This window comes from Salvelinus fontinalis, chromosome 37, assembly GCF_029448725.1.
Source record: "Salvelinus fontinalis isolate EN_2023a chromosome 37, ASM2944872v1, whole genome shotgun sequence".
Lineage (NCBI taxonomy): Eukaryota > Metazoa > Chordata > Actinopteri > Salmoniformes > Salmonidae > Salvelinus > Salvelinus fontinalis.
This window is the reverse complement of record NC_074701.1, coordinates 25,792,042-25,818,382: the sequence shown is the minus strand read 5'-3', so window position 1 is coordinate 25,818,382 and position 26,341 is coordinate 25,792,042. Positions and strand designations below refer to the sequence as shown.

Sequence of the window (26,341 nt, the reverse complement as noted above, 5' to 3'; positions counted from 1 at the left end):
TCACTTGAATTTGTTTTTCACCATGTATCATCAGTTTAAACAAGAGATTTCATATCTAGAACAGGCCTATGTAGGATTAACCCACTGGGCACAGACGTCAGTTCAACCTCTAGTTGTGTTGAGTTGTCAACTATTGTGAATTCAATGTGAAATCAACAAAAAATATCCCCATGTCATTAGATTTGGATTAAAAGTTGGGTGAAAAAAAATAGGAAATGCCTTTACGTTGACTGCTTTTTGCACGTTGATTCAATGTCATCACATACATTTTGGGGGTTGAAATGACGTGGAAACAATGTTGAATCAACCAGTTTTTGCACAGTGGGACGTGACTAAATAATCCTCTTGATGTGGGCCTTTTTTAGAAACCCAATCCGTAAACTCATGACATTGAGCATGTAACTCAGAGCGTATCGCGTAAAAACACTTTATGTGCGGTGCACATTTCACAGGTCAAATGCTGCAGATGTGAAGACTGGGAGTCAAAGGTTACATGCCCTTTATGATGACTATGGCTGAGATTCATAGATTTCCAGATAGTGCTTTTAGAAGTGCGTTTGATTTACACAGCAGTGTGTCCAGGATTGAGGGGGTTGACACTTGATTTAGAAACTGATAATGCAATTCACTCACAATTTATAACGTGTGATTTGGTTATAGCGCAAACCATTTTTCTGGGGCAGAACTAATCGTGTGTGTTAACTCCTCTGACTACATCAGATATTTGTCTTTGAGCTGATGCCATGGGTTTGACATGGATCTGCGGACATCTGTGCTAGTTAAAAAAAAACATCACAAAGCTCCCTTCAGACTTTCAGGATATCGACTTCAAATGAGCCTCAAGGTCAAGTGGAGAAATGTGTGGAATCCTTTTATTATTCTGGGCCTGGATGCCACTGATCATGTTCCTTGATGGCAGTTAAATAAGGAACCCTCACAATAACACACATGCATTAGTTCTGCTCTGGCCTTTTTTGGGTCACTGACCTGACTTAAGGTTGAATATGAAGGTTGCTGGTTTAAACCCCTTGAGGAATACACAGCTGTTTAAATGGCCAGCTGTAAAAAGTGGCAGAGATTTAGAGTGCAGGTCGAATACATAAGTTACCTTGGATAATAGCTTGCTCTCTTGGCATTGGCAGACATAAAATAACCCCTTGGGGCAAATCCATCATTTCTGTCAATGAACAGCACCCCCGAGGCATGAAAGTCACAAGGAATTCAGCAGCGATGCAAGCTGACAACTTGATCTTTTGATGCAGTCCAACGGTCCTCTTAACGTCTGACAGTACCTTGTCTAATTTCTCCAATTCAATTAAGGGCTAGAACTTCATTATCATTCCGTGGACGGCATGTTTTAAAAAGCCCTTAGACACCTCCGAATGGTTTCTGAAGTTCCACATAGACAGCGCTACCATAGGATCTGAAGGACTCGTCAGCAGTGGACATTCATCTGACAGATTTCCTGAGATTATGCAGCAATGAATAAAAAGAACACTGTAGAAAAGTGTTGAATAACATTCAATCTAAATACTACCATGATTATGTCTTGATAGCTTGAAATGATACATTTCATACACATACTGTACGCTCCTGTTTTGAACTACACTATTTAAATCTGAGCTGGCAATGGTAGAGCGATGGTGCAATTTAACACTAAAATGCTTCCTCGCTAAAATAGTGCTGCTGCAACAACATCTTGTGAAATGCTGCTGTACTCAGTGAAATAAATCCACAACCACATACAAATTAGTTGCCCTCTTTACTGAAGCAATGCTGACGCAAGTGCCACTTTGACTTTCTTGGTCCAAAATAGAAACTTCTCTGTTTTTATTCCCACATGACTATGAAACTAAATCAGGGGAGTGCCTATATTTCATTGATGTACAAATATGCTTTTGAAAGTCTGACATCTTCCCAACAAAAGGAAGAGATAGTTTCACAACCCTGTGACCCAAACGAGGCCAAAGATCATACACAGAGAAGGGAGGCAAGGTGAGAAAGATCATACACAGAGAAGGGAGGCACAGTGAGAAAGATCATACACAGTGAAGGGAGGCACAGTGAGAAAGATCATACACAGAGAAGGGAGGCACAGTGAGAAAGATCATACACAGAGAAGGGAGGCACAGTGAGAAAGATCATACACAGAGAAGGGAGGCACAGTGAGAAAGATCATACACAGAGAAGGGAGGCACAGTGAGAAAGATCATACACAGAGAAGGGAGGCACAGTGAGAAAGATCATACACAGAGAAGGGAGGCACAGTGAGAAAGATCATATACAGAGAAGGGAGGCACAGTGAGAAAGATCATACACAGAGAAGGGAGGCACAGTGAGAAAGATCATACACAGAGAAGGGAGGCACAGTGAGAAAGATCATACACAGAGAAGGGAGGCACAGTGAGAAAGATCATACACAGAGAAGGGAGGCACAGTGAGAAAGATCATACACAGAGAAGGGAGGCACAGTGAGAAAGATCATATACAGAGAAGGGAGGCACAGTGAGAAAGATCATACACAGAGAAGGGAGGCACAGTGAGAAAGATCATACACAGAGAAGGGAGGCACAGTGAGAAAGATCATACACAGAGAAGGGAGGCACAGTGAGAAAGATCATATACAGAGAAGGGAGGCACAGTGAGAAAGATCATACACAGAGAAGGGAGGCACAGTGAGAAAGATCATACACAGAGAAGGGAGGCACAGTGAGAAAGATCATACACAGAGAAGGGAGGCACAGTGAGAAAGATCATACACAGAGAAGGGAGGCACAGTGAGAAAGATCATACACAGAGAAGGGAGGCACAGTGAGAAAGATCATATACAGAGAAGGGAGGCACAGTGAGAAAGATCATACACAGAGAAGGGAGGCACAGTGAGAAAGATCATACACAGAGAAGGGAGGCACAGTGAGAAAGATCATACACAGAGAAGGGAGGCACAGTGAGAAAGATCATACACAGAGAAGGGAGGCACAGTGAGAAAGATCATACACAGAGAAAGATCATACACAGAGAAGGGAGGCACAGTGAGAAAGATCATACACAGAGAAGGGAGGCACAGTGAGAAAGATCATACACAGAGAAGGGAGGCACAGTGAGAAAGATCATACACAGAGAAGGGAGGCACAGTGAGAAAGATCATATACAGAGAAGGGAGGCACAGTGAGAAAGATCATACACAGAGAAGGGAGGCACAGTGAGAAAGATCATACACAGAGAAGGGAGGCACAGTGAGAAAGATCATACACAGAGAAGGGAGGCACAGTGAGAAAGATCATACACAGAGAAAGATCATACACAGAGAAGGGAGGCACAGTGAGAAAGATCATACACAGAGAAGGGAGGCACAGTGAGAAAGATCATACACAGAGAAGGGAGGCACAGTGAGAAAGATCATACACAGAGAAGGGAGGCACAGTGAGAAAGATCATATACAGAGAAGGGAGGCACAGTGAGAAAGATCATACACAGAGAAGGGAGGCACAGTGAGAAAGATCATATACAGAGAAGGGAGGCACAGTGAGAAAGATCATACACAGAGAAGGGAGGCACAGTGAGAAAGATCATACACAGAGAAGGGAGGCACAGTGAGAAAGATCATACACAGAGAAGGGAGGCACAGTGAGAAAGATCATACACAGAGAAGGGAGGCACAGTGAGAAAGATCATACACAGAGAAGGGAGGCACAGTGAGAAAGATCATACACAGAGAAGGGAGGCACAGTGAGAAAGATCATACACAGAGAAGGGAGGCACAGTGAGAAAGATCATACACAGAGAAGGGAGGCACAGTGAGAAAGATCATACACAGAGAAGGGAGGCACAGTGAGAAAGATCATACACAGAGAAGGGAGGCACAATGAGAAAGATCATACACAGTGAAGGGAGGCACAGTGAGAAAGATCATACACAGAGAAGGGAGGCACAGTGAGAAAGATCATACACAGAGAAGGGAGGCACAGTGAGAAAGATCATACACAGAGAAGGGAGGCACAGTGAGAAAGATCATACACAGAGAAGGGAGGCACAGTGAGAAAGATCATACACAGAGAAGGGAGGCACAGTGAGAAAGATCATACACAGAGAAGGGAGGCACAGTGAGAAAGATCATACACAGAGAAGGGAGGCACAGTGAGAAAGATCATACACAGAGAAGGGAGGCACAGTGAGAAAGATCATACACAGAGAAGGGAGGCACAGTGAGAAAGATCATACACAGAGAAAGATCATACACAGAGAAGGGAGGCACAGTGAGAAAGATCATACACAGAGAAAGATCATACACAGAGAAGGGAGGCACAGTGAGAAAGATCATACACAGAGAAAGATCATACACAGAGAAGGGAGGCACAGTGAGAAAGATCATACACAGAGAAGGGAGGCACAGTGAGAAAGCCTGTTAGTTGCAGAACAACGTCATGTTTTGTCCTTCAGGTTGAAAATCCCCTCTGAGCACCAGTGTTGCTTAAAGTGCAGGGTATTATTTGAACAACAAAACAAGGCTAATGTCCACATAAAGTCGATTTATTTTTCAGAGAGGACATTAGTATGTGGTGAACTAACACATTTGATCTGTGTTATTAAGTTATGAACAGCAGTCAGCATCTGACTTGTCTGACATGCTAATAATTCTCACTCTGGCATTTGACAGGTGAGCTACGCCCCTCGTGTAGCCTCAGGCTTATTTCCATGCCTAGTCATTTCGAGAAAATGGTCAGAACATCAGATGCATAAAAATTGAAAATATGCATTCTATTTACAAAAGAATATAAATTGTTAGATGACACAGTTGTCAAAATAAACAGTATACAGGGTTTATTTATTATTATAATCTTATAGGAATTAAGCTTTTAAAAAATGTATTTCACCCTATTTGTAGACGTTGCATGATAGTCGTGTACACTTGAATATTTGTTAGGTTCCCAGAAAAAAGTATTTGTTAGTGAAGAGGCCATGTAGAATATAAATGCAACCACAGCATAATACATAATTTAGTTGCTGAGAGCTATTCTAAATTTAATGAAGAATGTGGTTTGCTTATTCTCAGTGAACACTGGGGACGTTGAAACACAACACATAATGCCTAGCATGCAATCACTCGTTAGTGATTACTGTTCTACCTGCTCACTAACCAGAGAAAGAGAGACAGAAAGAGATTAGGATGGAGGAAGCGAGAGCTGGTTGAAAGAGACAGGATTTGCATACATATTTTTCATTTTTCATTTCCATTATTTCCACTTTTAGGGAACACCAATTATTCATGATTCACCCATTATTCAAGCATATGTACTACTCTACAGCAAACAACCTCTTTTTTTAAATAACAGCACATAAAATCCCTACTGGAAGCAAACTTTCTGATTGTGTATATTTTTTCCTGCTGGGTAGCTCCATTGATGTGACATTTTCACAGTCACTGAGTCTGATGTGTTTGAAAGGGGGCTCTAACAGAGGGCAGCTCACTACTCCTGACACAGGTCAGGACACAGTATTACATGTACTCTAGGATTAAACAGACCTCTACAAATGAGCTAAATCCCCCAGTGAACAACGGCCTAAGGTGGGACCCACCCAGCCTTAAGGTCTTAACCTAATGTTTACACAAGTATATATCTCTCTTCCATATACACTGAGCGTACAAAACATTAAGGACACCTGCTCTTCCCATGACAGCGACTGACCAGGTGAATCCAGGTGAAAGCTATGATCCCTTATTGATGTCACCTGTTAAATCCACTTCAATCAGTGTAGATGAACGGGAGGAGACAGGTTAAAGAAGGATTTTTAAGCCTTGAGACAATTTTATGTGTGCCCTTCAGAGGGTGAATGGGCAAGACAAAATATGTAAGTACCTTTGAATGAGGTATGGTAGTAGGTGCTAGGCACATAGGTTTGACTGTCAATAACTGCAACTGTGCTGCGGTTTTCAGACTAAACAGTTTCCTGTGTGTATCAAGAATGGTCCACCACCCAAAGGACATCCAGCCAACTTGACACAACTGTGGGAAGCATTGTAGTCAACATGGGCCAGAATCTTGTGGAGTCCATGCCCCGGCGAATTGGGGGTATTATTAGTATTAGGAAGATGTTCTTAATGTTTTGTACACTCAGTGTATGCAGGTTGCCTTTGATTCTCATTTAGAAATGTCACACAGTGAGGGTAACACAGAGAGGCGAGGAGTAAGGGAGATGGGGGCAGCACTGTGATTTTATAAAAATGTATTTGATCTTTATTTGATCTTCTCTCATCCTCTGGCATTATGTTTCACATGTTATTCCCCAGCCAACCTCCTAATTTCCAACAAATTGTGTATTATGTGGTCCTTTCCATTTTCCTCAAAGACGATTCCTTCAGTACGCTGACTGACAGGGGAGGATGAGTGATCATTATCTCTCTAACAGAACCTGTTTTTTTTTCTTCATTCCTATAGCCTTTGTAACTCATATAAAGCTTTGCCTTTGGATTTCCTTTCATCTCTGTGGTTTACTTATGCTGCAGGAGCTCAGATGTGAAATATAGTGTGACAAGTACAGAAGTATGCTAGTAAGTGCACAGTGGGTCGTTTAGGTAGTTAAACAAAGTGACAGCTTGTTATCCCTTCAGAGCTTAATACTGTATACTGAGATGGCTTCCAATTGCCTCTTTATGTAAGCTAACGAGTATCATAATGCTCTTATTATGGAAATTAAAAATACAACAAATCCCAATTTGAATAACAATAAAAGTCAATGCAACAATAGCCATTTTCAAATGCTCAAATTTCAATATGAGACAACCGACACAACACCCTCTATCCTTTTGTTTGTCACAAGAATTTGTAAATTAAATTCTGCCACCATCCTGGATAGGTCACATAAATTCAATGTGAAATCGATTCTATTTCTGGGATTGTATAACCGCACGCAGCAAATATAATTACATGAGAAAATGATTGCTATGCCCAACAAACGTCAACTGTGGAACATTAAAAACCTATTATCAAAGGGAACAATTTGCCAGATATAACGTGGAGGGCAAATCTAGCCATATGTTTATGAAGATGGGGACCAAATGCCAGGTAGTAATTATCAATCATCATCAAAATCCAGTCAAAACAGCAGGTTGCCTGGACCCCAGTCCCCATGGCAACAGGCCCACATCGCAGCATGTATGTTTACAGGAAATGAAATAGTCCCTTTTCAGTTCAGCCTCTTTCTTCCCTACCTCACAGGTGAACGCAGCATTTAACTGCCAGCATTTAACTACATTGTCCTTAAAGGAAAAATCCACCCAAAACCAGTAATTCCTATAATGAACAGTGTTAAATAACACTAATATGTGAAAACAATATTGTTTGTGAACAAATGTTTAATTTTGGCATTGTAAGGTTGGTAGCAACGTGAAAATCTTTGTGGAAATCTGTTGCAGTTCAAGTTGACTACACAACCCACAATGCAATGCTATCTCTATGCTCTGGCCATAGAGATCCTATAGGTTGTTATCAACAAAATGTCACAATAAGGTACAGAGTGTTCGATTTGCCTGCTGGGGGGGGCAAGGAGACCCCCAGCTTTGCTAAATCCATTGACAACTAGGTGCCGTTTGCAAGGGATTGGCAAATAATTGGTAACTATTTGGTTGTAATGTTAACTATTTGGTTGTAATGGTGACTATTTGGTTGTAATGGTAACTATTTGGTTGTAATGGTAACTATTTGGTTGTAATGGTAACTATTTGGTTGTAATGGTAACTATTTGGTTGCAATGGTAACTATTTGGTTGTAATGGTAACTATTTGGTTGTAATGGTAACTATTTGGTTGTAATGGTAACTATTTGGTTGTAATGGTAACTATTTGGTTGTAATATCAGCACCTCGATCTTGAAGAGCATTGTCAGAACTACACATTTCTGATTATTCCATGCAAAACATTTGTGCACATTAAGCTCTATCATCAGAGTTATACAGCAAGTAACTGCATGCATCAAAGTCAACATGATCATTAAACATCAGATATGTGAGGGTTGATTCAGGATATCTCTAAATATTGGCCACCATTAATTGGATATTTGAGTGATAGTGGGGCAAAAAAGTATTTAGTCAGCCACCAATTGTGCAAGTTCTCCCACTTAAAAAGATGAGAGCCCTGTAATTTTCATCATAGGTACACTTCAATTATGACAGACAAAATGAGGGGAAAAAATCCAGAAAATCACATTGTAGGATTTTTAATGAATTTATTTGCAAATTATGGTGGAAAATAAGTATTTGGTCACCTACAAACAAGCAAGATTTCTGGCTCTCACAGACCTGTAACTTGTTCTTTAAGAGGCTCCTCTGTCCTCCACTCGTTACCTGTATTAATGTCACCTGTTTGAACTTGTTATCAGTATAAAAGACACCTGTCCACAATTTCAAACAGTCACACTCCAAACTCCACTATGGCCAAGACCAAAGAGCTGTCAAAGGACACCAGAAACAAAATTGTAGACCTGCACCAGGCTGGGAAGACTGAATCTGCAATAGGTAAGCAGCTTGGTTTGAAGAAATCAACTGTGGGAGCAATTATTAGGAAATGGAAGACAAACAAGACCACTGATAATCTCCCTCGATCTGGGGCTCCACACAAGATCTCACCCCGTGGGGTCAAAACGATCACAAGAACGGTGAGCAAAAATCCCAGAACCACACGGGGGGACCTAGTGAATGACCTCCAGAGAGCTGGGACCAAAGTAACAAAGCCTACCATCAGTAACGCACTACGCCGCCAGGGACTCAAATCCTGCAGTGCCAGACGTGTCCCCCTGCTTAAGCCAGTACATGTCCAGGCCCATTTGAAGTTTGCTAGAGAGCATTTGGATGATCCAGAAGAAGATTGGGAGAATGTCATATGGTCAGATGAAACCAAAATATAACTTTTTGGTAAAAACTCAACTCGTCGTGTTTGGAGGACAAAGAATGCTGAGTTGCACCCAAAGAACACCATACCTACTGTGAAGCATGGGGGTGGAAACAAAATGCTTTGGGGCTGTTTTTCTGCAAAGGGACCAGGACGACTGATCCGTGTAAAGGAAAGAATGAATGGGGCCATGTATCGTGAGATTCTGAGTGAAAACCTCCTTTCACCAGCAAGGGCATTGAAGATGAAACGTGGCTGGGTCTTTCAGCATGACAATGATCCCAAACACACCACCCGGGCAACGAAGGAGTGGCTTCGTAAGAAGCATTTCAAGGTCCTGGAGTGGCCTAGCCAGTCTCCAGATCTCAACCCCATAGAAAATCTATGTAGGGAGTTGAAAGTCCGTGTTGCCCAGCAACAGCCCCAAAACATCACTGCTCTAGAGGAGATCTGCATGGAGGAATGGGCCAAAATACCAGCAACAGTGTGTGAAAACCTTGTGAAGACTTACAGAAAACGTTTGACCTCTGTCATTGCCAACAAAGGGTATATAACAAAGTATTCAGAAACTTTTGTTATTGACCAAATACTTATTTTCCCCCATAATTTGCAAATAAATTCATTAAAAATCCTACAATGTGATTTTTTTGGTCTTGGCCATAGTGGAGTTTGGAGTGTGACTGTTTGAAATTGTGGACAGGTGTCTTTTATACTGATAACAAGTTCAAACAGGTGACATTAATACAGGTAACGAGTGGAGGACAGAGGAGCCTCTTAAAGAACAAGTTACAGGTCTGTGAGAGCCAGAAATCTTGCTTGTTTGTAGGTGACCAAATACTTATTTTCCACCATAATTTGCAAATAAATTCATTAAAAATCCTACAATGTGATTTTCTGGATTTTTTCCCCTCATTTTGTCTGTCATAATTGAAGTGTACCTATGATGAAAATTACAGGGCTCTCATCTTTTTAAGTGGGAGAACTTGCACAATTGGTGGCTGACTAAACTTTTTTGCCCCACTGTATAAACTAAAAGTGAACTATTAAAGTATGAGTGGTTTAGGTTAATTGCTGCTGACAGACATGATAGGCTATATATATATTTTTTATTTTTTTCACCTTTATCTCACCAGGTAGGTGAAAAGAACAAGTTCTCATTTACAACTGCGACCTAGCCAAGATAAAGCAAAGCAGTACAACAAAAACAACAACACAGAGTTACACATGGGATAAACAAACGTACAATCAATAACACAATAGAAAATCTGTATACAGTGTATGCAAATGAAGCAAGGATGTAAGGCAATAAATAGACCATAAAGGCGAGAAATTACAATTTAGCAATTAACACTGGAGTGATAGATGTGCAGATGAGGATAGAAATACTGGTGTGCAAAAGAGCAGAAAAAAACTAAAACAAATATGGGGATGAGGTAGGTAGTTGGTTGGATGGGCTATTTACAGATGGGCTGTGTACAGCTGCAGCGATCGGTAAGCTGCTCTGACAACCGATGCTTGAAGTTAGTGAGGGAACTATAAGTCTCCGGCTTCAGTGATTTTTGCAATTCGTTCCAGTCATTGGCAGCAGAGAACTGGAAGGAAAGGTGAACAAAGGAGGTGTTGGTTTTGGGGATGACCAGTGAAATATACCTGCTGGAGCGCGTGCTACGGGTGGGTGTTGCTATGGTGACCAGTGAGTTGAGATAAGGGCGGAGCTTTACCTAGCAAAGACTTATAGATGACCTGGGGACAGTGGGTTTGCCGATAAATATGTAGCGAGGACCAGCCAACGAGAGCATACAGGTCGCAATGGTGGGTAGTATATGGGGCTTTGGTGACAAAACGGATGGCACTGTGATAGACTGCATCAAATTTGCTGAGTAGAGTGTTGGAGGCTATTTTGTAAATGACATCAAGGATCGGCAGGATAGTCCATTTTACGAGGGTATGTTTGGCAGCATGAGTGAAGGAGGCTTTGTTGCGGAATAGGAAGACGATTCTAGATTTAACTTCGGATTGGAGATGCTTAACGTGAGTCTGGAAGGAGAGTTTACAGTCTAGCCAGACACCTAGGTATGTATAGTTGCCCACATATTCAGAACCGTCGTCCAGAGTAGTGATGCTAGGCAGGCGGGCGGGTGCGGGCAGTGATCGGTTGAAGAGCATGAATTTAGTTTTACTAGCATTTAAGAGCAGTTGGAAGCCATGGAAGGAGTGTAGTATGGCATTGAAGCTTGTTTGGAGGTTTGTTAACACAGTGTCCAAAGAAGAGCCAGATGTATACAGAATGGTGTCGTCTGCGTAGAGGTGGATCAAAGAATCACCCGCAGCAAGAGCGACATCATTGATATATACAGAGAAAAAGAGTCGGCCCGAGAATTGAACCCTGTGGCACCCCCATAGAGACTGCCAGAGGTCCGGACAACAGACCCTCCGATTTCACACACTGAACTCTATCTGAGAAGTAGTTAGTGAACCAGGTGAGGCAGTCATTAGAGAAACCAAGGCTGTTGAGTCTGCCGATAAGAATACAGTGATTGACAGAGTCGAAAGCCTTGGCCAGGTCGATGAAAACTTTGACAATGTCAGGCTCTTTCCAAAAGCATTATCTCTGATGAAGCAAGCTAAATATCACATATTGCTATCTAGCTAGCTACATGCCAAATGGATATGCTACCCTCAAGTATCTGAAATGACATGATTAATTGATGTTTACTGATCATGAAAAGCATGCAGCTACTTTCTGTATAACTCTGATGATCGAGCTTTTAAATGTGTAATAATCTGAACTGTGTTGTTCTGACTATGCTCTTCAAGAGGTGATGATATTAAAACCAAATATTTATAACATTTATTTAACAATCCCTTGTCAATGGTTTTGGTGGAGCTGGGTGTCTCCTTGCCTCCCAGCAGCCAAATTGAACACTATGCATCATATTGTGACATTTTATTGATAACGACATATTCAATTACTAGAGGAGCTATGTCATAAACCAGGGATCATCAACTAGATTCAGCCGCGGGTTATTTTTTTCTTGAGCGGATGGTTGGGGGGCCGGAAAACATAATTGCAAATCATTTGTAGTCTGCAAATTGACGGCAATAATCCCAAACAGATCAAATATTTGACTAAAACATAAAAATTTCCAACCTTCCTTACATTTTTGTTTTGCACAGAAAACTTGGGGGGGGGGGAGAAATAAAACCGAATAAAGACCGCCAGTTAGGAAACCCTGTCATAAACCCTCAAGGTTCCAGAATGGGGGGAAATGTAAGCCTTATTTTGTACTCAGGGCACCATTAGGAATGAAACCCTGGTCTCAATAGGGCTATCCTGAATAAATAAAAGTTAATACATTTCTTGGAAAGCTGTGAGTGATATTAAACGTCCTCTCGCTTACTTTTTGTATTTTTCGTCTTTTTTGTATATATTTCAATTTATTTTCAATCTCTTTTCCATTTTAAAATTAAATATACCTTCCGGTAACCCGCCTCACCCAATGTGACACGGATCCGCTATTTTTTAGACCTTATAGCCAGAACCTCCATCAGAAGCTAGCCATCAGAAGCTAACCAGCTAATTAGCTACTAGCTATTTAGTCATTGTTAGCCACTGCTAGCGGCCTTTACCTTCTGCACAGACACCAGCCGTTTGTTTTAGCCTGGATAATACTTGCCAGCATGCCAGTATCGGACTGTTTTCTCCACTACCATGCCGGATTCCTGCCGTAAGCCCTGGACCATTACTCCTGATCATCACAGCTAGCTAGCTGCCACCGAGTGACCCAGCCCCGAAGCGAGCCCTGAGCCAGGCCCACCTCCCGGCCTACTCTGTGATCACTCGGCTATTCAGCCGATGCCTCCCGGACTCTACCACAACATGGCTAGAATCCACTACTCCACCGGATCCTTGCCGTGAGCTCTGGACCTTTGCATCGGATCATCGCTGCTAGCTAGCTGTTAACGAGTGGCTATAGTGGCTAATGTCCCTAACCCAAAGCTAGCACCAGTTAGCCGCGAGCCAGGCGCATCTCCCGACTAGCAAACTACAATACCTCTTTCGCCATCTGGCCCAGAACCCTTTGTCAACACGGCGCCCCGCCGTACCACCACTACTGGTCCGCCGACGTAACTCCATCCTCTGTGCCCTCACCCGGGCTTTGCCGGATGTCGGACCAGACGCTTCTACTTACCCCAGCCTGCTAACTTTAAACGCTGTGTCTCCTGCGTGCTAGCGTAGTAACAACTATCCTGCGGCTTCCCTGTTCCATCTATTGCTGTTCACTGGACCCTATGATCACTTGGCTACATAGCTGATGCCTGCTGGACTGTTCATTAATCACGGTACTCCATTTTGTTTATTTTTTGTTTATCTGTCAGCCCCAGCCTCGAACTCAGGCCCTGTGTGTAGTTAACTGACCCTCTCTGCCCATTCATTGCCATTTTACCTGTTGTTGTTGTCTTAGCTGATTAGCTGTTGTTGTCTCTCCAAATCAACACCTGTGATTGCTTTATGCCTCGCTTTATGTCTCTCTCAAATGTCAATATGCCTTGTACACTGTTGTTTAGGATAGTTATCATTGTTTTGTTACTACCTCTATTACCAGTCTGTTCAACCTCTCTTTCATATTGTCTGAGATCCCTAAAGACTGGAATGCGGCCGCGGTCATCCCCCTCTTCAAAGGGGGTGACACTCTAGACCCAAACTGTTATAGACCCATATCCATCCTGCCCTGCCTTTCTAAAGTCTTCGAAAGCCAAGTTAATAAACAGATCACTGACCATCTCGAATCCCACCATACCTTCTCCGCTGTGCAATCCGGTTTTTGAGCTAGTCACGGGTGCACCTCAGCCACGCTCAAGGTACTAAAAGATATCAAAACCTCAATCGATAAAAAACAGTACTGTGCAGCCGTCTTCATCGACCTGGCCAAGGCTTTCGACTGTCAATCACTGTGTTCTTATCGGCAGACTCAACAGCCTTGGTTTCTCAAATGACTGCCTCGCCTGGTTCACCAACTACTTCTCAGACAGAGTTCAGTGTGTCAAATCAGAGGGCTTGTTGTCCGGACCTCTGGCAGTCTCTATGGGGGTGCCACAGGGTTCAATTCTCTGTATACATCAATGATGTCGCTCTTGCTGCGGGTGATTCCCTGATCCACCTCTACGCAGACGACACCATTCTGTATACATTTGGCCCCTCTTTGGACACTGTTAACTAACCTCCAAACGAGCTTCAATGCCATACAACACTCCTTCCGTGGCCTCCAACTGCTCTTAAATGCTAGTAAAACCAAATGCATGCTTTTCAACCGTTCGCTGCCCGCACCCACCCGCCCGACGAGCATCACTACTCTGGACGGTTCTGACTTAGAATATGTGGACAACTACAAATTCCTAGGTGTCTGGCTAGACTGTAAACTCTCCTTCCAGACTCATATTAAACATCTCCAATCCAAAATTAAATCTAGAATCGGCTTCCTATTTCGCAACAAAGCCTCCTTCTCTCATGCTGCCAAACATACCCTCGTAAAACGAACTATCCTGCCGATCCTTGACTTCGGTGATGTCATTTACAAAATAGCCTCCAACACTCTACTCAGCAAATTGGATGCAGTCTATCACAGTGCCATCCGTTTTGTCACCAAAGCCCCATATACCACCCACCATTGCGACTTGTATGCTCTCGTTGGCTGGTCCTCGCTACATATTTATCGCCAAACACACTGGCTCCAGGTCATCTATAAGTCTTTGCTCGGTAAAGATCCACCTTCTCAGCTCACGGGTCACCATAGCAACACCCACCCGTAGCATGCACTCCAGCAGGTATATTTCACTGGTCATCCCCAAAGCCAACACCTGCTTTGGCCGCCTTTCCTTCCAGTTTTCAGCTGCCAATGACTGGAACGAATTGCAAAAATCGCAGAAGCCGGAGACTTATAGTTCCCTCACTAACTTTAAACCACAGCTATCTGTGCAGCTAACCGATCGCTGCAGCTGTACATAGCCCATCTGTAAATAGCCCACCCAATCTACCTACCTCATCCCCATATTGTTTTTAATTTACTTTTCTGCTCTTTTGCACACCAGTATTTCTACTTGCACATCACCATCTGCTCATCTATCACTCCAGTGTTAATTTGCTAAATTGTAATTACTTCGCTACTATGGCCTATTTATTGCCTTACCTTCTCACGCCATTTGCACACACTGTATATACACTTTCTTTTTTCCCCTCTATTGTGTTATTGACTGTACGCTTGTTTATTCCATGTGTAACTCTGTGTTGTTGTTTGTGTCGCACTGCTTTGCCTTATCTTGGCCAGGTCGCAGTTGTAAATGAGAACTTGTTCTCAACTAGCTTACCTGGTTAAATAAAGGTGAAATAAAAATAAATCAAATAAAAATTATATGATACAATATAGTACTTGTTGCATTTACAACTTGTCTAAGTCCTGTCATCAACTGATTTCAGCCAGTCTATGGCTGTTGATTGATTGCATTGTAGCAAACTAACAAACATGCATTGCAGATAATTCTCCAAATTCATTATTTTACACAATATCTTATCACAGCACTGGCAAACCATGGTTGACCAACTCCCTGACCAAAATGGCTGACTTATCCCATCATATGACGGTTCATGTCCATTCTAGTATTCTAATTCCTAACTCTATACTCCAAGTTGATATTCAGTAATAATAAGGATTTCCCCTTGACCGGCCCACAAATTGGGGAAAACAAACATTCTTTCACATTGACCCCAGTGTAAAAGAGCCAACTTTGTAGTACATTTTTAGTTATACAGAAGAAAAAAAAAACATGCCGAAAAGCTGCTGTGTTGTTCGATGTACATGTAACCAGGTCAGAAATCCCGACCTATGGTTCGCAATGCACCCACGTAGGGAGATAGAGTCTGCGAGAAGAGCCCTGTGGCTTCAGGCTATTTGGTGTGGGTTAGTGGGAAATTGTGGGGAGCCGGTGTCCAAGTAGGCTACACGTAACTATAGCTCTATGTGTGTGGAAAACATTTCATCACTGGTAAGGTATTTAACTTGTTTAGTACAGTCCGTTTGTAACTCCATTCACTAGTTGTAGCTGTATAGTCTGTTTGTGTTGTTGGTGTTGGCTAGCTTATTGTTCCGGTCGGTAGCTAGTTAGCACTCACTCACATGGCTGCTAGGACCGTCATGAAAAGTGGCATGAGGGAAGCCCTACAATATAAAGTTTTTCCAAGTAGTGAGAACGCTTGGGAGCAGGCAATGTTGAAAAGTCATCTTTAGACATGTTGTACTTTTCTTCAATGTAGTTTTGTAATTGACTAAAACAAGCAGACAACAAGAAAATTGCGTTTGAAAAAGGTTACGTTTTTGCTGTGAGCCACTGATGGAAACCTAGGTAACCACAGGTTGTTTTCCCCACAGGCGGCCTGAGCCGTGACTTTCTATCTAATACCGACTGGGAGTATGGAGATGGCTGGCTAGCTAGCTATCAAACGTAGCTACACACAAGAATACGAAAGTCAATATCAGCATGTGAAGTAGCTAGTTAGCTGTAAAATCGCCTAAACAAACTGCACTATCAATTTAGGAGTCTACAATCTCACCATGTTCCACCTGCAGATTGTGTGCTTCGCATTGGAGTCTGACGTTTGCAACAGCACCATGCAATGCTCCCTGGACTGAAGAGGACAAATCTGGTTGACCTTCTGTTAAATTACACATATCTCGAGGTAGGAATATCTATTAAAAAAAATAAAAAATAAAAAAAATATATGATCAATGGCTCATTCGAGAGAAGACCTCCTGCATTATGACATCAGACAGTATTGAAATCTGACCTGTATGATAGACGTTTTTGCGATCTTAAAGTAATCTTCCTATTACCTTCCAGTGTAGTGAGAGCGTCTTTTACACAATGCTACGTCATACCGACTGTATTTCTGCCTGCATGAACAGCAAGAGCTCAGATACATATGAAAAGATAGTTGACTCAATACACTCTTAGAAAAAAGGGTTCCAAAAGGGTTCTTCGGCTGTCCCCATAGGAGGACCCTTTTTGGTTCCAGGTAGAACCCTTTTTTGGTTTCAGGTAGAATCCTTTTTGGTTCCATGTAGAACCCTCTGTAGAAAGGGATCTTCATGGAACCCAAAAGGTTTCTACCTTGAACCAAAAATTGTTTTTCAAAGGGTTCTCCTAGAGGGGCAGCCAAAGAACCATTTTAGGTTCTAGATAACACCCTTTTTTCTAAGAGTAGAACATCACTCGGAGATGCCCAAAAATTATATAACATTCAAATTGGGTGAATCTTTCCTTTAAGAGGGCATACACACTTCCTTTATGTCCACTACTATTCCATCTGGTTGGGATACCCTGTAAAACCACACATTTCATTGCACCTATCCAGTGTGTGACAATAAAACATCTTTATTTTATTCAACCACAGAGTTAAAGTTAACAGCCCTCGAAGCTCCTGCTACAGCTGAAGACACGTCTGTAATATCTGGATGTTGTTTAATAATGGCCCTAAGGTTTATTATGTTCCCCTGCAAAGACCAATACTCTTTTTTGTTGTCCATGTCTCTGTCCCTCTGTTTCAACTTTACATATAATACATGTCTTCGTGTAGACCTACTTTCTATGTCACAAAGGCTCAAAATACCTTCTTAGATAGCACAGTGTCTACTGTATGTCATTTTAAAATGTTGTGTGAAAATAACATTTGTGTCACATCTTACCCAACAACCCTCTGATACATCACTTATACCGAATAACCATGGTCTTTCATCCTCCTGGAATAAATATGAAATTCACTTTAAACAAGATCCGCTAATTAACATGATTTGCTAATAAACAAAAACAATTTGAGCTAAAATGATCAGAAGTGCGTATGAATTTGCCTTGTTTATTATTGCTGTCATTTGCCACTGCAGCTTTATTTGTGCAGTGTTGTCTATGCACCCCTTGGGAAGGGAACATTACTCTTTCATCAGATCAAATGAAGTGAAACGGAGTGATTCCAGGAAGAGCCAATTAAACTGTTCAAAGACGTTTATTATGGTGAGGATTATGAAATCATTTTCATTGGGTGGAGTGTGATAGAGGGTGTGAATGTGTGTGATTGTGCTGAGCAAACTCATAAAGTAGCAGTGCTTGAGTGTACACTAATACACTCAAAGTACACTCAAGCATTAAATTGCCCCTTTGCCATTCTCACATGTACAATACCATACATTTAACTTAAACATACAGTTCAACGAGCATTCTTTAATCCTGCTCTTTTAAAATTATGCATATATAAATCAGAATTTTATTTAACACACTACATTTTTCCCTCTGCCTTTCATTCTCGCTGTCCACTTTCCTCCTCATGTGATACACTCATGATCTTTGCAGCGTGCCATTGGGACTCATTAACAGACATCATTCTCCAAACTCTGCCAGCTTTAAACCACAACCAAGCTGACAAGCAGAGTAAGGAATGATCTGAACTCTGACCTCGAAAAAACTTGACAACATCCCCGTGCTCCATTTAGATCCAGTCACAGTGTGTGATTTGAACACACCAAACGCTCTGTCCCCACCCCACCATACATCTCCTCTGCCCTGTCCCATTAAGAAAGATACAAGTGTTGCTCTGTTGTCAAAAAGGAGGAAAATATCAAACAAATACATTAATAGTGTCATGTTCTAAAAAGATATATCTGAGCAGTTTACATACAGTAGAGTTCAGATTTGCCTTGTGCCTATGAGTTGGCAGTGTCACTAAATGGCTATTGTTTAGAGAGAAGAAAATCCCTTTTAAGGATGAAAGTCAAGCCTAACAACACACAAAGGGGCTGTCCCAAATACGGCATGTCTTTCTGTGAGAGCGAATGTAAAACAGACAAAATTACGTAATGTGGGATTTGCTAAAAACGGGCTAACCTTCAAACGTTTCCAGATTATTGATATTGACAGAGTGAAACAAAAACGAAATGGGTCTGGCTGGGGCTTTTAAAAATCAAAGAATCTGTTTCATATATAACTACCCAGCAGTGGAGGAGCTCAAGACTTATGTTATTCATTACCGAGAAAGGAGAAATCACAGCGACCTATAAATAAATGAATGCATGAATAAACACACCCATACATCAATAAACCATAATGCATTCCAATAGATTACGCTCCAGTTACATTTGATGGGATTGAGTTAACCAAAGAGCTATTGTGACGACTTTGTCATGTAAAATCTTTGAGCATTAAACTGTGGTGGTGATAAATAATACATGTATACTCATTTCAAATAGGTCAGGGCATGCTTTTCCACTACCTATTGTCTGTTTGTAGGGTAATTTATTCCTCTGAGAGATAGTGAGATGTTTCCCTCGCTGAATAACACAGATGCCTTCCTTCTTCATTGTACCGTGATGAAGAAGTAGTGTTAGTAAGAGTGATGCTATTTACAATACTCATAAACGATGTTCAAAAATACCAACATTCCTCTACCTGCAAATATGATAGGAGCAAAAGACTGCCCACACAACGCACTTTAAGGGGAAGTTCATCCATTTTTGCATGTGGCCTTATTTTCACTCAAACTTCCCATTTAAAATACAAACTTCAAGGGTGTGTAATATCATCCCTCGTGACTCATTGACTCCAGTCCCCAGCATGCTACTCCACAACCTCTATACGATGTGTTGTGTAGGAATTAAGCAACTTCAAAAGCCTGTGAAAGTCCTCTCCTTCCTCTCTCTGTCCAGATAAATCCTACCTCCAGGCTGTTTAATGTACAGACAAAAGGCCTGTAATAATGTGCATCTGGGCAGCTTGTTTCTGATTAGGATACAAAACAAGGGATATTATGCTTCGCCACACAGTCATGCTATCAGTGGACTGAAAATGCTTTTAGTTCAGTACCAATGTGAGATTCTTCCTAACATGAAACATTTTTTTTCACATGCTTATTAAATCCTTAATCTAATGTTTCAATGATATGGCATATGGATGATAAATGCATGACCATGGTAAACACAATTCCAAATTGATGGGAGGTTCAGAAAGATAACAAAATTACATACCTATGATTACCCAAATACATTAAAACAGTGGCAGCTATATAGCCTGATTTTAGCTTTAGAAGAAAGGTTTCAGAGCAGGAATTCTTCCAATCTATAGGGGAGCACATGTTAACAGTTTAGCAGGATAAAAATGGGCCTGTCTTAGACAATCTCCAGCTCTACTGGGATTCAGTGGAGGGGAGTGACACAGGCACACAAAGGAAATCACTCCTTTATCAGTGTGTTTATATTCTGCTCTCATCCTGGCCATGCTACAGTGCTTTTACAGGAACATTTACAAAGTTTACACTCCAGAGCGAGTGCCCTTCATTTCACAATACGATAAAAATAGAATCTCTTTAGGATCTATGCATCTGGGTAGCATTAATATCCAGCAATAAATCTTTCCCCCCCGAGGATTACTAAAAGGATTCAGATGGATTCCAGAAAATGTTCCACTTTAATAAACATAAAACCCCAAAATCTGAGCGGAAACATTTCAAACAGGCAAAAAATAACAACAATTTTTTCACAAAAACATATAGATTTTATCTCCTTCCCAGACATAGCAGTTTGAATAAAAGACTAAACGAACGAATGAGCCTGTAGTTTCACCTCAAACATAAGTACCTCATCAGCTTTCAAAACACTGTTTATTTAAGCAATGGGTATTATGTTTCTCAGAGGTGGGGGCAGGGAGAGTAAGCAACATTATTACTTTTTCGCAGGAAAATAAGAACTTGTCTCACAAATTCTCAACGCATGGTTCCACTGTTGCCAGGCATGTAATTATACCAATGTTCAAGACAACATGTTCTCTCACAGCATATTCCAACCACAGAATTACAATTTTAGTATGATTCCCACAGAGCAAAGTCAATCTTACTGCCTCTAACTATCTCCCAGAGGAAATGTCTTGGAACGCTAACATTTCTTCAAATCTTTCTTTGTAGACTATGTTATGTAATGACAAATTTTTCTTCCGTCATATCTGTGTGGTTGTACAGAAGAGTATGTTCACAGAAAATATGATAATAATATGCAATAGTCACATTGTCATCATCCTCTCCAAGTTTGGTAGAAATGAGGCTACATGAATATGGAAATAGGAAGTAAGTACATGATACTAAGTGACATCATGTCAAGCTGCCCTGCTATTACACGGCCCTTGAGTAACCAAAATAAACCCTTAACGTTCTCTAAATGACAGTGGCACTCCTTGGTCCTCTCTAGATAGCAGCATTTTAATTATTAGCAGTGTTCCAGTAGTTCTGCAGTGACACAAATGACATTCTGTCCACACACCGTGAGGTGGCTGTCAATTCACTTGAATAAAAAAACAACGTCTGTTAAATGGGCAATGCTAGCAACGCTAGAAAAAGACTTGGCCAATGTTAAAGGTCAGGATTAGCATTGGAAAAGCATAAATACAATCGTTTCCAGTCACTTCTAGCTTTAACAACGGCCCATTATTCACTGCCCCTGGCACTTGACCTAATACAAATCTGGATTAAACATGGGTGATTTTAATGTTTCCTAACACGAATGAAACACACATTAATGTGGCGTACTGAAAGAAGTGGTGTTTACGTAATGACACTTCAGTCAGAGAGTGAAAAAGACTTGTGCCTGAATGCGGTGTGACACTTACATGTGCTGGCACAATGAGCCAACAGTGTGAGCAGCAGGAGAATGTGAGCTTGCTATTCATTCATACCAGATTTTCCTACGCATAAAACAGTTTCCCCTCACCTCCTCATTTCTCTTTTAAAATTAAATTACCCACACAGACAATCTCTCCAAAAATGTTTACCTGTTCCACAATTACGGTGAGTTAAGCTAAAATTCAAAAGGTCCTTAAGCTATAAAAAAAATGGGTTAAAGGCAGCCGTTTTTATCTCAATATCAAATCAATTATGTACCTTACTGTGATTGTTTTAAATGAAAATGGTCAAAAAGAAACAAAAGCAGCTTTTTAGCAAAGATCAATTTCTCGAGCAAGAATTTAACTAGGAAAATCTGTGAGTGGTCTGAGTGGGGAAAGAAACTGAAAACTAGACGTTATTGGTAGAGAGGTTTGGAACTCTTTCTTATTGGTCTATAGGTCGTTATCAATAAAATGTCACAATATGGTGCAGAGCGTTAGATTTGGCTGCTGGGGGTTCACTAAAACCATTGACAACTATGTGCCATTTTCAAGGGATTGTTGAATAACTGTTATAACTACACTACATGACCATGCTCGTCGAACATCTAATTTCAAAATCATGGGCCACAAGTGTATTAGTGATGTCGGGCGATTAGGCCTGGCTCCCAGTCGGCGTTCTAATTCATCCCAAAGGTGTTCGATGTGGTTGAGGTCAGGGCTCTGGGCAGGTCAGTCAAGTTCTTCCACACCAATCTCGACAAACCATTTCTGTATGGACCTCGCTTTGTGCACGGGCGCATTGTCATGCTGAAACAGAAAAGGGCCTCCCCCAAATTGTTGCCACAAATTTGGAAGCACAGATCCTATAGAATGTAATTTTATGCTGCAGCGTTAAGATTTCTCTTAACTGGAACTAAGGGGCTTAGCCCGAACTATGAAAAATTGCCCAAGACCATTATTCCTCATCCACCAAACTTTACAGTTGACACTAGGTATTCAGGCAGATAGGGTTCTCCTGGCATCCGCCAAACCCTGATTCGTCCGTCGGACTGCCAGATACTCCAGAGTCCAATGGCGACGAGCTTTACATCCCTCCAGCCAACGCTTGGCATTGTGCATGGTGATCTTAGGCTTGTGTGCGGCTGCTCGGCCGTGGAAACACATTTAATGAAGCTCCCAACAAACAGCTATCGTGCTGACGTTGCGTCCAGAGGCAGTTTGGAACTCGATAGTGAGTATTGCAACCGAGGACAGATGATTTTTACGCGCTTAGCGCTTCAGCACTCGGCGGTCCCATTTTGTGAGCTCGTGTGGCCTAACACTTCACGGTAGGCCACACAGCTCCTAGACTGTTCCACTTCACAATAACAGCACTTACAGTTAACCAGGGCAGCTCTAGCAGGGCAGAAATTTGATGAACTGACTTGTTGCAAAGTCACTGAGCTCTTCAGTAAGGCCATTCTACTGCCAATGTTTGTTTATGGAGATTGCATGGCTGTGTGCTCGATATTATACACCTGTCAGCAACGGGTGTGGCTGAAATAGCCGAATCCACTAATTTGAAGGGGTGTCCATATACTTTTGTATATATAGTGTATTTGGTTTTAATATCATCACCTCTTGAAGAGCATAGTCAGAACACAGTTCAGATTATTTCACATTTAAAAGCTCGATCATCAGAGTTATACAGAAAGTAACTGCATGCTTTTCATGATCAGTAAACATCAATTAATCATGTCATTTCAGATACTTGAGGGTAGCCTATCCATTTAGCATGTAGCTAGCTAGATAGCAATATGTGATATTTAGTTTGCTTCATCCGAGATTATGCTTTTGGAAAGAGCCTGACATTGTTAAAGTTGGCAGTCAGACTTCTGTCATCACCACTATAAATGGCAAGCAAATCTAACAATATAGCCATCTAGTTTATCCCCTGAAATGTAGCTTGTTAATTAACCATATTAACGTGATCTGTTATTAGCTAGCTAGCTAATTTGATGTGTTCCATCAATCAATTAATGCAGCCTATCATGTCTGTCAGCAGCAATCGTGACTAAAAACAATGTTAAAAAGGGGATCATGTTAGCTAACTTCACTTGGTAGGGCCTACGTTGGTTGGAGAAAAAAGCACATTAGGTCGACTTACCACTATGTTTAGCCAACTGTGCAAAGTTTCTACCGGTAGCTTGCAAAGTAAACATTACCAGCTAACAGTTCATCGGAAAATGCGCCCTTCTGCTGCTTGACAGGCAGAACCAACAAAGGATAGGAACCTAAACCTAAACCACTCACACTTGGCAGGTATAGATCACTTTGAATTTATATTACACAAATATCAAATTAATGGTGGCCAAAATTGAGAGATGATAGAGCTAAATGTGCGCAATTGTTTTTCCTAGAATAATCAGAACTGTGTAGTTCTGACTATTCTCTTCAAGAGCTGATGATATTACAACCAAATAGTTACCATTACAACTAAATAGTTAACATTTATACAAAAATTCCTTAAAAATGGCACGCAGTTGTCAATGGTTTTAGAGAAGCTGGGGTTCTCCTTGCCTCCTAGCAGGCAAATCGAACGCTCTGCACCATATTGTGACGTTTTATTGATAACAACCTATTAAGTAATAACCGCCTGATGATGTCACTAGGGAGGCCAAAACTCCATCCCACCAAAACAGGCTGAAATTTCAGTAGGTCTTTTCAAACCGCTCTCACACTAAAAGGGAATTATCATAATTTTCACAATTTCACAGGCTTATTCCAACCTCATACTGTAGAAATATATATATAACACAGGAAAATCACTGGGCTGCGCTGGGCCTTTAAACAAAGACTATCTTAAGGACAGATGATACTCATCAGTATGGTGTGTTTTGCAGTGTTGGGGTCAGTTCCATTTCAATTCAGTCAATTTTGGAAGTGAACTGAATCATCTCAAGTCCACATGGGGAATTTCAATTCAAGGTCACATAGAGACTTTCAATTCAATCCATCCCTCGAAGTGACTTGAATCAAAGTGGAAGTGACCTCAACCCTGTGTGGTGTTCAGTCGGCGCAAAATTGGAGAAAACCTTTTTAAGCGGAGCAGGTGCTACCTGCACCCTAGCATTTTGGGACTTACCGAACTCGTCGCATACACTCTCGTTCTGCAGCAGGGTGGGGTGTTCGAAGGTGTCCCTGCAGTAGAGGATGCGTGTTGTGCTGTGTAGGGAGGCGATGCCGCCCAGAGCCAGCACGGTGTGGTTCGTCAGCAGGGCCGACGGCTGCTCTCTGAGCCGGGCCAGGACAGAGCGGTAACGGCAGTACTGGGGATAGCTCAGCACCAGAACCTTCCTGCCGTCATCTTCCTGACCTGGAGCAAAACAATATTTCAAACAAACAGTCAGCCCTAGTTCCAAACAAATATAGTTTAAACCTACCCCCACCCCCTGATAATGACACATTTCACTTGAATAGGGGAATGAGTATGACTTTATGTATGACATATACTGATAATAGCAGAGGCAAATGTCAAGACACCTAAAAAATCTTCACATCTAGATTGGCAGGTGTTAATAAGCAACTTATAAGTAAATTCAAGCAGCAGTTTTCCCAGGATTGCTCACTTTAGGAAAACAAGCATGTAAGAAATGCCCCTTAAGGCAGTCTTGTCTTTCAGAAACAGGCAGTTTAGGTAGAAAATGTGTTAACCTGGTTAGAGAGAACCCCAGACAATCCATCACCTTTATTTAACTAGGCAAGTCAGTTAAAGAACAAATTCTTATTTTCAATGACGGCCTAGGAACAGTGGGTTAACTGCCTTGTTCAGGGGCAGAATGACAGATTTTTACCTTGTCAGCTCGCGGATTTGATCTTGCAACCTTTCAGTTACTAGTCCAACGCTCTAACCGCTAGGCTAACTGCCGCCCATAAGCATATCATGCAATTGTGTGACAGGAAAAACAATATACTTTATAGTGGTGAAATATACTAGTATTGAGCCCAAACAAGTACTGTTAGCCGTGAAAGAATAATATATACCCCTTTGTCCATCTAACCATAAAACTACACCATGTATGCAACCTTCGTACAGAAAAGTAAGGTTGAGTTGGTCAAATTGGTAGACCAGTACAATGGAAACCTTACACACATAGAAATGAAACACTAATTGACCATCCCCTCTCTCTCCCTACTCCTCTCTTTCGCTCTCTTTCACTCTGCATACAGTATAAGTATAGACTGAATATGTTGAATAATCCCTGGGTGGCATTTCTTCGCACATATCCAGCCAGAGGTGTAATCCATAATGAGGTTTTGAATGTAGGCATTCTATAGTAGCACCGACTCAAACATTCCACACTATAACAATGAGACTTTTAATATGAAGCACCTGAACTAGGTGCTGGGCGATATGGAGAATAATTCATATCATAGTTATCAATATTATTGACAGTGTTGATGATAATAATTTATATGAAATATGATCTGAATATAAAATGAGCATTTCTATTGAACAGGGTTTGGTGGCACACCTTCATTTGACACCATTTGCTCCAATTTTGTGTCCACAGCCCAGCCCTATTAGGTACCATAGTCCAATACAGGTACCTTTCACAGACAACAGAGCCAGATAACTACACATTAATAATACTTCAAAAGGCAGGCAATGAAAGCCTCCATCCTCAAACACACAACGCACAGATGTGTGTTTCTGTGGTCGTATGCAATTACTGCTTGGTGGCACATGGTTTGTTTCCAAATGTCAAGGATTCTATTTGAACTAGC

General features: G+C 41.5%; 1 protein-coding gene across 2 annotated transcripts in view; it reads right to left on the bottom strand.

Moving 5' to 3' along the window:
• Positions 1-26,341, bottom strand: part of LOC129836429 (AT-rich interactive domain-containing protein 5B-like) — a 68,433-nt gene that overhangs the window by 25,129 nt on the left and 16,963 nt on the right. For both annotated transcript variants that reach the window (XM_055902588.1, XM_055902589.1), the window contains exon 4: positions 24,699-24,929. In XM_055902588.1, the coding sequence (XP_055758563.1) occupies positions 24,699-24,929 (231 nt within the window). The remainder of the gene's footprint in view (positions 1-24,698; positions 24,930-26,341) is intronic.